Source organism: Leiobunum rupestre, chromosome 1 (assembly GCF_980474605.1).
Source record: "Leiobunum rupestre chromosome 1, qqLeiRupe1.1.hap1, whole genome shotgun sequence".
Taxonomy (NCBI): Eukaryota; Metazoa; Arthropoda; class Arachnida; order Opiliones; family Sclerosomatidae; genus Leiobunum; species Leiobunum rupestre.
The window spans coordinates 90,804,284-90,816,719 of NC_143384.1; the positions used below are offsets into that span (position 1 = coordinate 90,804,284).

At 34.3% G+C, this 12,436-nt stretch overlaps 1 protein-coding gene across 2 annotated transcripts; it reads right to left on the reverse strand.

Annotated features, from left to right (window-relative positions):
- Positions 1–1,230: 1,230 nt before the first annotated feature.
- Positions 1,231–11,028, reverse strand: LOC149968883 (uncharacterized). 2 transcript variants are annotated; one of them, XM_090155020.1, is made up of 3 exons: positions 10,946–11,028; positions 2,468–2,800; positions 1,231–1,421 (listed from the first exon to the last, which is right to left on the reverse strand). In XM_090155020.1, the coding sequence occupies exons 1-2, from the start codon at positions 10,958–10,960 to the stop codon at positions 2,483–2,485; spliced, it is 333 nt and encodes a 110-aa protein (XP_090011146.1). In that variant the 5' UTR covers positions 10,961–11,028; the 3' UTR covers positions 1,231–1,421; positions 2,468–2,482. The 2 variants fall into 2 exon arrangements, with proteins under 2 accessions (XP_090011146.1, XP_090011147.1); XM_090155021.1 differs by lacking the exon at positions 10,946–11,028 and adding an exon at positions 7,117–7,174.
- Positions 11,029–12,436: the final 1,408 nt, after the last annotated feature.

Here is a 12,436-nt window from a genome sequence, read left to right on the forward strand (position 1 = left end):
GCAAAAAAAGAACGCTAGGTTTTTGGTTACTAAGTTAGTGCCCTCTGGCGGTAGAAATATTATGCAAATACCAAATAATTTGATAAATTTTGATTAAAATCGACAAAATCAAATTAATTTTTTTTTAAATCTCAAAGAGCTATTAAATGATAATCATGTTATTAGTTTAATGGACTTTGCTGCAGTGGCGGATACAGAAAAAGCTCAAGGGGGGGGGGGCGCTAAAAGACATCTTGAGCTATGGGTGTAATAACAAATCATCAAGTCACATGGCGCGGGCACGCCCTCCCCTTGCCGTTAACCGCGCTTGGTGCTGGGCCGCCCGCGTCAAGGGGGTAAGGGGGGGGGGCTTAGTCTGCTTTGCCGAAAACTATTCGTTTCTCGTGCAAGTTGCAGTTCAAGGTTTTCACTGGGAAACCATGCACCCAAGCGACAGTGCACCCGTTTGTGATTTACTACAAAGAAGGTGGCCAGTAAATGTACATTATTGTCTACAATATGCCCAAGGCTCAAGGTTTAGTTCATCACAGAGCCCCTTAGTGTCTACAATATGCTCAAGGTATTTCATCATAGAGCCCCTTAGTGTCTACAATATGCTCAAGGTATTTCATCACAGAGCCCCTTAGTGTCTGCAATATGTCCAAGGCTCAAGGTTTAGTTCATCACAGAGCCCCTTAGTGTCTACAATATGCCCAAGGCTCAAGGTTTAGTTCATCACGGAGCCCCTTAGTGTCTACAATATGCCCAGGGCTCAAGGTTTAGTTCATCACAGAGCCCCTTAGTGTCTACAATATGCCCAAGGCTCAAGGTTTAGTTCATCACGGAGCCCCTATAGTGCGTACAACATGCCCAAGGCGAAACGTACTACCAAGGACGACAATATACTACTCAGCTCATTTGTAAGTCCAAGTCGAAGCCTGGTGAGACTGTCAGTGTCGCAGGGCCGCCTTATCCATAAGGCAGACTAGGAAAAGTGCCTAATGCCTACGAAACTTTTAGGAGACATTAGGGCCTACGATTCCATATAATAGGGCCTACGAAGGTCCGAAAAGTCGGTAAATGAGAGATTTTTGCCTAAGGCCTACGGAAAGGTCAAAACGGCCCAGCAGTATCGAAAACATTTTCGGTAAGAAATTAAGCTTTAAACTACAGGAAGTGTCATACACACTCATGAAGTATAGTTCAAAGGAGCTCTCAATAAATCACTTTACTTTTTTACCAATGATAATTTATTTCAGTACACACATTATATACAAGAAAGTCTGGAAATGATAAATTAGTTTGGCACCGAACAAAGATTACGCCATACTTGTTTGTTCTATCCTCTAGCTGAGGTTGATTCCATTTTGATGATGACGGTGGTGTACCAATGCTCGTTAACTGGTGCGCTTTGCGACGTAAATTTCTGTCGGATTGTAGGTCTGAAACGGATAGTGGAATTGTAAAATATCATGAAGTGTTTCATCAAGTGTTTTACTCTCTAAAACGTCACTTGATTAACTTTGACTCGAATAAGAATCGATTCTTAAAAAGAGAGGGCATATCACTAAGCTTTTCGGTATTTTGATAATGTACTAGCTATTAATCAAGCCTCCTCTCTCTTCCTCCATGGGGCGCGTGACCTTTATGATACATATCAGAAAAACCAGCTCGTGAGAAAGGTTAATTTGATAGCTTTCCGATACCTATCGTGACAGCCGGATGAAGCAAAAACCGTTCAACAACTGTTACGGTTTTTTTTATACATAATCGGGGATGAATCAGTAAGTTGTTGAACGCAGCCGAAATATGCTAGGAGCCTATAGTAGGATGTTGTTTAGAATCTTTGCGTTCCCATATTCTTGGTACCTTCATTCATTCTTTGTACCAGAAAACTATATTTGTGTACACTTGCAATGTCTAATTATCATTTGTGCTGTGAAGGCGGCTCGATAAACGGGTGAGGCTTAGACTATACTACGAATGTAAGACGATGCGCGTTTTTTCATTTTCATTGGTTGGCTGGCCGCTGCCGTCACTAAAAAAATTAAGGATGCCGACTCAAATAAATAAAATAAAAACCACGAAATCGCACCGGCGTTTCAAAATTCTGGGTGAAACTCCAGTAGCTCCGCCTCTTTTGTACCACGTGACAGCAGCACCGGCTCAATCATATTCTAGTATTTTTCCGGAGCTCGCCCAGCAAACCAGTAAAATTCAAACACTGGTGGAGCCCTTTAAGAAATTGGAGAATTTATCACTTTCTTCTAATTTCACGTAAAATAGCGTATTTCGATGATTCATAAAAGAGAGCAGAAGGTAAGTGACTACGTGCCGAGTATCACTTAGCACGTCACGAGAGGAATTCATCGTTGTAAACCTCACCCGTTCCCATGAGAATCATCAGAGCCCCGACGGCCTTCCTTAGACATACCATGTGTATACGTAGTTTCCTTTTGAAACGAGTGACTGCGTTAAAAGGGCTTACCCAGAAATCTGTGGATTATTTTCCAGCATATCCAGCTTCATCGTCGAAGTCGACGCCATCGTAATCCTCTTGGTGTCCGTGCAGCTCGTGGCCTCCGTATCCGAAGTCGTATTCCTTGTGGTGGTCGTCGTGATGATGGTCATGATGGTCGAAGTGGTGATGTTGATGATGACTAGGGTAGATGTAGCGATGGTCGTAGCGGACGCTCTTGCCGCCGTAGCCGTATCCGTGATGGCTGGGATGGTGAATGACCAGGCTGTAGCCGAATTTGCCATACGACGGGATACCGGACAAGACTAGGGCCATCAGGGAAAATGCCAGCAACGCTGCAAACTAATAGGAAAAAATATCAGTGACAGCAACCTCGAACAAAGTCATTAAACGTCGCTGGCTGACTTGGGCCTATGGTGGTGGTCTGCCCTCCAAATATTTTAACAGACTTCTAAACAAATAGAGAGTAACCCCCACAAAAAATTTAGAGTATGACTAATATATAACTTTCTTATTTTTTTGAAGAACTATTTAAAACTATGGTGCTATAGATTTCAAAATAAACCATATATGAAAGGAAGTAGGCTGTAACAAATCCAAGCAGCTGGGAAATGCGTACATTAAAGTATGGGTTGATGTTATAGGTGAAAAAGGACTTTGTAAACAAACCGATTTAACCAGCGTAAAAAAGTAAATTTAAACAGTATTTAAGGTCCCTGCAGCTTGATTTTGCGCTTGTTGCAGCCTACATCCATGGGCTAGGCCACACTTTGAAGCTCTCTGGCGCTCTTTTAACTCATCGTAGGAAAATGTGTAAAAAACAGGCATACTTCTCAACTCACCCCCTATAACTCCTTCAAAGTTTTGCATAACCTTTTGAAACCCCCTGTATATCTGTTTATAAAATATCCCACATTGACGACTTGTTCCATTTTCGGAAAGCGATCACTGAACCGAGCCGTATTGGTCATTTTCCCCAACCTTTTCTTTTTCTAAACTACTCATTATTTAACTTTGATCCAGCTGACTAACATTCCTTCTCAATTTAGAGGTTTTCCATTGGCTTAAATACATATGTTAGTACCCAATAGTGTGACTCCCAAAATGACTAGGATGAATAAAAAGGTTAAAATCTAACGTAGTCCATTTTTTTACTGGTTCGTGGTGAAACAAACCGTTAGTGAAGATTTTTGAATGGAATAAAGATACAGTCACCGTGTGGCATACTTATGAGTAATTATGTTACATATGCTTATAGGTACCCCTCGCGGTAATTGGTCAATAATATAAATTACAGTAGTTTTAAACAGTATTTTTTACAGGGGATATATAATTTAATTTAAGTCCACTAAATAAGTTGTCTAAATATAATAATCTACAATGGTTCTCTGACAGCTATTTTGAATTTTAATTTCCTTTGCCATTAATAGATGGCACCAAGCTCTCCACTAAAGTCGCTTTTTTTCGAAGAATCGGAAAGATTCATGGCCATCTCTAATAACATGGGCTTCTTCATTATACAGGTGGCAATGATAGAGCCGACAGTTGCTTTAATTTTAGTTCATTTTGAGCAGTGTTTCACTGTATATTTACATATTTGCTTCAGCGGTTTCGAAAGCTGGGCCTGTGCATTTTTGTAGCCTAGACAGATTAGAAATTCACTTTCACTTTTCCTAACGCCATAAGAATACTTCCGGTAAAATTATCCACGCTTTAATCAATTGAAAAGTAATATTTTGCTCTAAGAGCTTTAATTGTTTCACGAATTTGAATGTAAGTTCCTGTTTTTGCATAAATGATTTTTAAACTGTCTCCTTTTCTTTATTTGAAGGATAAAATCTCCAACTTTGTTTTTCGTATTTCCTCTTAAGCACGAATTGATTTCGTTTCGCGTTCCCCTCCAATTAACGAAACGTGATCTTCACGGACTGATGACCATTTCTATGTACGTCTTTTGTACCCTAGTAATGGGAATTTTTTTATCGTTAGCGCCTAAATATGGGCACCGCCATTTCCGCCATTGAGTATTTAAGTTTGTAAGTTCTCTCTCTAGTGGTTAGAGGGGTTTTTCCGATCTCTTCGGTTTCCCCTTTCATTAAAAACTTGCTGAGGTAAACGGTAATAGTACATGTAGGGAGCTGTTGGCTCACGTGGTTTTAACCCGGCCATCGGTTATTGGCTTCGCAAGTCACTAGTTGACTTAAGCCTGTGTGTTTAATTGGGTATTAGCTTAGCTGATTATAGCAGTGATTGTAGGCTGTGATTTTGGGGGAAATTTCCAATGTTCCTACAAAGCTCCAACAGTCTTCCGATAGAATATCGCTTTCCACTTTTTGAATATGAAGGGGCGAAGGTTTGGTTTGATTTAAAATACGAGTGTGAAACCCTTAACAGAATTTTATGTTAATATTGCATTTCTAATAATGTTATATTTTGAAAAAAAAAAAAATATTAACGTAGGTCACCAAAGCTTTGGCTGCTTTGTACCGAAAATTTTCCTTGTGGCTGGCCATTTGGAAAATGCCAAATTAAATTGTCCTTTTCTTGCTGTAAAAAGGTGCATGGAAAATGTATACACTATCTAAGAGGGGTCGGACATACGCTCAGCGAAAAATCCATAGAAAAATCCAAAAAACCCGGGAAAGATTTTGTATTTTTTACGAACCCCTCAAAATTCACGGAAAAATCCACAAAATCCGAAAGAAAAAATCCACCAATCCACAGAAAAATTCCTGAAATAATTTTGTATTTTTTAAAAATCCAGGATTTTTCACAAATCCACAAAATCCACGGGAACAATCCGCTGAAAAATTCTCAAATCTACAAAGTTGTTGAAAAAACCATACACAAATCCCCAGACAGTCTCGTAGCAAATTTTTTAAACCAAAAATTACTATTCTGATATTCCAAATAGAAAATGGCTTAATACTCTTCTTACCAACACTTTTACATTCTTTTAGGTCTTATAAGCGAAATTTTACTGGGAGGACACCATTTAAATGGTTTCACGAGTGCCATATAAGTTTGGCAAAAAATGAAATATAAACAAAAATAGAAAAACAAAAAGGTGGAGTTTTCCCGAACCACTTTATCCACAACTTTGATCCAATCAATTACGGATGAGTGGTTCGCGTAAGGTGTAATCATAGACTAATACAAGAGACACTTCTCGGGCATTTTCGCAGCAGCCAGAGATGGCACTAGTTCGCGATCGTCTCACTAGGGCGCGTTGGATTCAACTTCAGGGGCAAATAAATCGTCACGTGACTTCGGAATTCCCACATGGCTGGCATGCTGGCATCAGCCGGTGTCTCTGTATATTAGTCTATGGTGTAATACCCCGTGGATGTCGAGCTGGATATTGCGCGGGTTAAATAAACGAAGGACGGCCACGTGGAAAAGATACGTTTAAGAGAAATGATCTCGGAAATAATTATTTGAATGATTTGGTGTATATTTAAGGCTGGTGCATTTTTTCTTATTTTAGGGAGCTACCGCGAAATCGCTCGAGCCGATTCACGCTAAAATATCAAGACACGCGTGGAACCTTTTAACAAGTTGAACAAGGCATAAAGAATTTATGGTAGTGCCTAGAGATCGGCCGAACAAATAAATTAACCGGCAAATTTTCGATTAATCATAAAAATTTTGGTTAACTGTTTATTTATGAACATTTTATACGAATAAACAACGATTTAACATGCAAAAATAAAGGGTTTTCGGATATTTTTTGGATAATTGTCGGTTATGAATAAAAATATATAATTCGATAATTTCTTATTTAAACGCCGATCTCTAGTGGCGCTTATTCTTGGGCCTTTTAAAGGCAATAGAAAATAAATAATCTGCTTACAGGCGTAACTAGCGCCAACTTAGTGCCTAGCTTCAACTTTTTTGCAGTGCCCAAATTCAAAGTATTACCAAAGATAATCTAGACTACGTACCCTATATTGGAAATGCGGCGAGATTCCTATGGGCTCCCGTCTAACCACGCGATTCCCTAGTTGCGGGGGCAATGTTATAGCGAGGGTGTAAAAAGTCTGAAAAATTCAGTTCGGTTCAGTTTTAAATCTCGTATTCGCGGTCGGTGCTGGCTGCTGGCAGTCTAAACAAAAAAAAAACGGGACTGGAGGACGAGGCCCGAGACCCGAGGGTTCGACCAAGTTTGATTTGAAGCGTAAATTTTCTTTATTTTACTGATTGGATTTCAAAGGTATTTGTTTTAAGTTACATTAACCAGATATAATATTAAACTAAGGTTTATTTTATTTTAGCAATGTGTAAATTAATTATGGGAAAATCTTGCCAATTCAAGAGTTGTAAGAACTATCACAAGTCATCTTTAATCATAAGTTGGGTTAAATTGAAATTGTATCGAAGTTTATTAATACGTTGGTGCCTTCAATTGTAAATATGGACTAGTAATTCGTTTTTATTGGATTTGCCTTAATTTTTTCTAAGAGAAGCTGTTTAAAAAGAATAAAAATATAGAAAACATTTGAAATTAAGCATTTAAAACTAATTTTTACAAAAGGTAAATCAGGAGATTCAATCTCTTCATTGGGCAAAAATATTAATTTTAAAGTTTACCCCTGAAATTATATTTAAAACAAACAATTTATGACTACATCGATGATAATTAAAATTGTAATACTAACCATTCGGCTTTTTAGATTTGGGTTGTTTCTTTTGACAATAAGCGTGGTCCCTTTTTAGCCCGAAGCCCGAACGAGGTCCAGATACCGAAGCAGACGAACCCGCTGAAACTTTTCAGACTAAACTTCCACCCCCACCTCTCCCTATAGGGAATCGCATGAGACCACGCATTTCGCGTACGTTTCTACCCCCTGGTTTTACGAAAAGCCCCTTAAAAACTGATATGATAATGTAAATTTTAAGAAAATAAATAGACGCTTCAATAAATCATCCTCCAAGCATGCTCCAAGGAAATCGCCAAGAAGTAAAATTTCCGAGAGCCAGGACCTGCAAATTACTGTTTGTCTAGTGCTTGTTAAAATAATGGAAATTTTTCACCTTTACGGCAGCAACAAGCGTTCCCTTTTTACCAGGTAGCTTTTTTGACATATTAAGGCTTAGCAAAAACATGGCGTTCTGTTTACAGGTGAAAAGTTTCCATTATTTCAACCAGCACTAAATAAACAGTAACTTGCAGGTCCTGGCTCTCGGAAATATTACTTCTTGGAGATTTCCTGGGAGGATGATTTATTTAAACGCCTATTGGGTTTATGCTAGCGTATATTGGGCCCGAATTTCAACTCCTGCCCTTCCGTATCTCGTGGTATTAGATCCAACGAAAAATAATTGACATTTTCCAAGCCCCAATTTCGGAAATTCAAACGAACCTGTAATAGTTCTTCTATACTCAAACCACCCCTTGAAAACGTGTAAGTAGAATGGTTTAAATGAAAAGTTTTCGAGGAGTGGCTTAACCTATCTAATATAATACAAAATAATAACAAGGTTGATAATAAGGAACCCTTACAACGAAATTTCGTTGTTACATTTATACTCTATTTTGGTATAACCTACAATTGTTTGGCGACATTTCTTGCTAAGAGCGTCAACGGATCGGTTTGAAACATAACGTACAGGACCGTTTATTGCTTGACTGTAATTGATCCATTGTCTACGCCTGAAGCGAGAATGCTGCCCTAAGCCAGGGAAACCCCAGCACCCACGAAAGCCCTCCAGGCAGACTAAAATAACGAACACTTTTCTAAGTGATTTTTGTCGTTGCGGTCGTTTTATTATAAATTGCACGTCTCTGACAAATAATCTATAATATATATATATATAGAAATTTAATAGCAGCCTACATACTAGCAAAAGTGTTCGTGCTACAATCTGTTATTACTTAACGGTAAATTAAATTTAATAGCATAAGTAACATAATTTAATAAATACGATACTTCCTGTTCTTCCGATGCTTTATTGTGTTAATGAAAGTGTGTTTCAACAATGATTATATAAATCATAACGATTTGTTATATTACAGTCAAGGCCTATCGAAAAATTTTAACGCTTTCAAAAGTGATAGACTCATTAATGTAAATCATTTAATGTCATACTTCTATCATTTTATTACTTATGATAACAGCGCAAGGTTTATGCAGCTAAGACGCATGGTACTATGGAAATTCAATAAACTAAATTAAACTTAGTCACAAATCTATAATATTTGTTTATAAATATAGCTCTTTGTAAATTTAAAACTGTACACTGATATAACAAGCTCATGAAACCTATTACAATATGGTAAACTAGCTTCTGTAACAAAAACCATTCAAGTAAACCAAATAATAAATAGGTGTTAAATTTCAATAAGATTATATTAATTATGTATATTTCAATTATTTTAAATTTTATTGCAATTATCTTTAATTTTAGTGCAATTATCTTGAATTTTAGTGCACTTATCTTGAATTTTAGTGCAATTAACTGATCTCAATTATATTTAAGTTGATCTATCTTATATTTAAGTTGATCTATCTTATATTTAAGTTGATCTATCTTATATTTAAGTTGATCTATCTTATATTTAAGTTGATCTATCTTATATTTAAGTTGATCTATCTTATATTTAAGTTGATCTATCTTATATTTAAGTTGATCTATCTTATATTTAAGTTGATCTATCTTATATTTAAGTTGATCTATCTTATATTTAAGTTGATCTATCTTATATTTAAGTTGATCTATCTTATATTTAAGTTGATCTCAATTATATTTAAGTTGATCTATCTTATATTTAAGTTGATCTATCTTATATTTAAGTTGATCTATCTTATATTTAAGTTGATCTATCTTATATTTAAGTTGATCTATCTTATATTTAAGTTGATCTATCTTATATTTAAGTTGATCTATCTTATATTTAAGTTGATCTATCTTATATTTAAGTTGATCTATCTTATATTTAAGTTGATCTATCTTATATTTAAGTTGATCTATCTTATATTTAAGTTGATCTATCTTATATTTAAGTTGATCTATCTTATATTTAAGTTGATCTATCTTATATTTAAGTTGATCTATCTTATATTTAAGTTGATCTATCTTATATTTAAGTTGATCTATCTTATATTTAAGTTGATCTATCTTATATTTAAGTTGATCTATCTTATATTTAAGTTGATCTATCTTATATTTAAGTTGATCTATCTTATATTTAAGTTGATCTTATATTTACTTAATTACAATGAGTTGGGTATTAGCCTAGCTGATTATTATTATTATTATTATTATTATATTAAAATTTAGTTACATTATTTTGCATTTTAGTTAGGTTCTCATATATAGTTTCATTATATGAAGTTAGTTTAATTATATGAAGTTAGTTTGATTATATGAAGTTAGTTTAATTATATGAAGTTAGTTTAATTATATGAAGTTTTTTAATTATATAAAGTTAGTTTTATTATATTAAAATTTAGTTAAATTATTTTACATTTCAGTTGAATTATCTCAAATTTTAATTAAATTATCTGAAATTTTAATTCAATTATCTTAAATTTGAATTCAATTATCTTAAATTTGAATTCAATTATCTTAAATTTGAATTCAATTATTTTAAATTTTAACTCAATTATCTTAAATTTTAACTCAATTATCTTAAATTTTGATTCAATTATCTTAAATTTAGTAAAATTACGGATACAAGCAACTCGACAAGCAAGGTATTATTCTGTTCAATGAGGAACATTTATAATTCGACAATACGGAAGATGGCGCCACACAACACTAGGGGGCCTTCCCGCTTATTTTAATAACGCCGTATTTTTAAGGTAACAATTGCGAATTACCCCAAGGCTCTGATGAAAAATGTGCCCAAAATATGGAACTTTATACTAAATGTTTTTCGGTTTAAATTGTTTATAAAAAATTAAAATTTAAAACAAAACAATCTGATATTTTTGAATTTATAATTTTGACACTATTTTGAATATTTGTTTTGTGTAAATTATTACTGTACTGATCTTTGCAACGTAGGATATTTTTGAATTTATAATTTTGACACTATTTTGAATATTTGTTTTGTGTAAATTATTACTGTACTGATCTTTGCAACGTAGGATATTTTGAATTTATAATTTTGACAATATTTTGAATATTTGTTTTGTGTAAATTATTACTGTATTGCTCTTTGCAAAAAAAGATATACTTCAAATTATAATTTTGACACTATTTTGAATATGGTTTTTTGTATAAATGATTATTGAATTGCTTTTTGCAAAATAAGATTTTAAATATGTATTCTTTCATTAAATTATTATTGTAAAAATAATAATAATAATTATAAAAATATTTTAGGATTCGGTTGTATATATAAATCATTCTACCTATAAAACGTTTATATAAGATAATATTTAGGGTGCAATTCTGACTACAATTGATTTTTACGCAAGTAATAGGGTCTTTTAAATATAAGACCCTGGTGGATGAACCAGCAAAACGAAAGGAACTTACTATGAGCTTGGTCATCGTGTAATCCTCGGGTGTCGTTCGGAAGAGAAGGATCTGGTCGTGGGTGAGACTGAGTCGGTGAGCAGTGGACGGTGAACGGGCAGTTGTTTCTCGGGCGAAAGTGCTCCTGTCAGTGAGCGTCCGATTGGGATTCGCTTTCTTTTAAGCGTGCCCCTCCCGTTGCTCCCCCCCCCCCCCCCCAGCGAGGCACCTTCCGATTCTCTTCCCCCGAAACGAAACCGTTAACCTCGTTTTCGGCCCATTCGAACGCCTCCCTCCGAAAGGTGTATTTTCTCAGAGGCGTTGTGAGAGAGAAAAGCCAATTCGTACGAGCCAACCTTTCTAGAGAACAACTGTGTTGAACAACACTGCTTTCGAACCAATTGGTTTCTAAAACACATTTTTCGTTAGTGAAATGAAATAAAAAATATCAATACATTTTTAATCAAATAATTGTGTTCCTTCTTTTATTCATTATCAATTGAAAAATTAATTGAATATTTATTTATTTATGTATACTATTTATTTAATATAAATATAAATTATTTCAAATAATTTGTTCTTTATTTAATTAAATAATTTGTTCTTTATTCAATTAAATAATTTGTTCTTTACTTAATTAAATAATTTGTTCTTTATTTAACAAATAATTTGTTCTTTATTTAATTAAATTTGTTCTTTATTTAATTAAATAAGTTTTTCTTTATTTAATTAAATAATTGGTTCTTTATTTAATTAAATAATTTGTTCTTTATTTAATTAAATTTGTTCTTTATTTTATTAAATTTGTTCTTTATTTAATTAAATAAGTTTTTCTTTATTTAATTAAATCATTTGTTCTTTATTTAATTAAATATTTAAATTAAATAATTAATTCATAAACAAATTATTTAATTAAACGAAATTAATTAATACATTAATGTCTAATTGCTTGATAATGTGCTTGTATGCAAAATAGAATTTGATTTCATCACTTCTTGTTTGCTTTTTACACACAATCCTAAGGATTTGTGTGTATTAGTCTCACGTACAGTGTAGCCGATGCCGCCGATGCCGCCGTGTCACGCATACCTCTTCAACGGTTAGGGCTAGACGTGTCAATGATATCTCGTTCGGATGTACAGACATTGCCATTGATAGCCTTTCATAAAGTTTTCAAATCGGAGCACAAGAAGTTGGGAATTTGCCCAATTTACTATTTTCGGTGATTTCCTTTATGTGGTAGATATTTTGTTTAAAATTAAGTCCGATAACGTTAAAAAAATATTATTGGATAGGTTAGGATTCAGCGGACCTACAACTTCGGTTATATCAGTAAATATTAAATTTAAGTATTGTTTTCAGGGTAATTACGGGACCCCAATTTTCGTGGTTTTATATTTTCGCTTAAAAATCTACATATTTAAGTCCGATTTTCATGAGAGTTATATTTTTGAATAGCTGTGGTTTACATTTAACCTAGAATTGCAAATACGTTCCTTAAATTTAATTCTA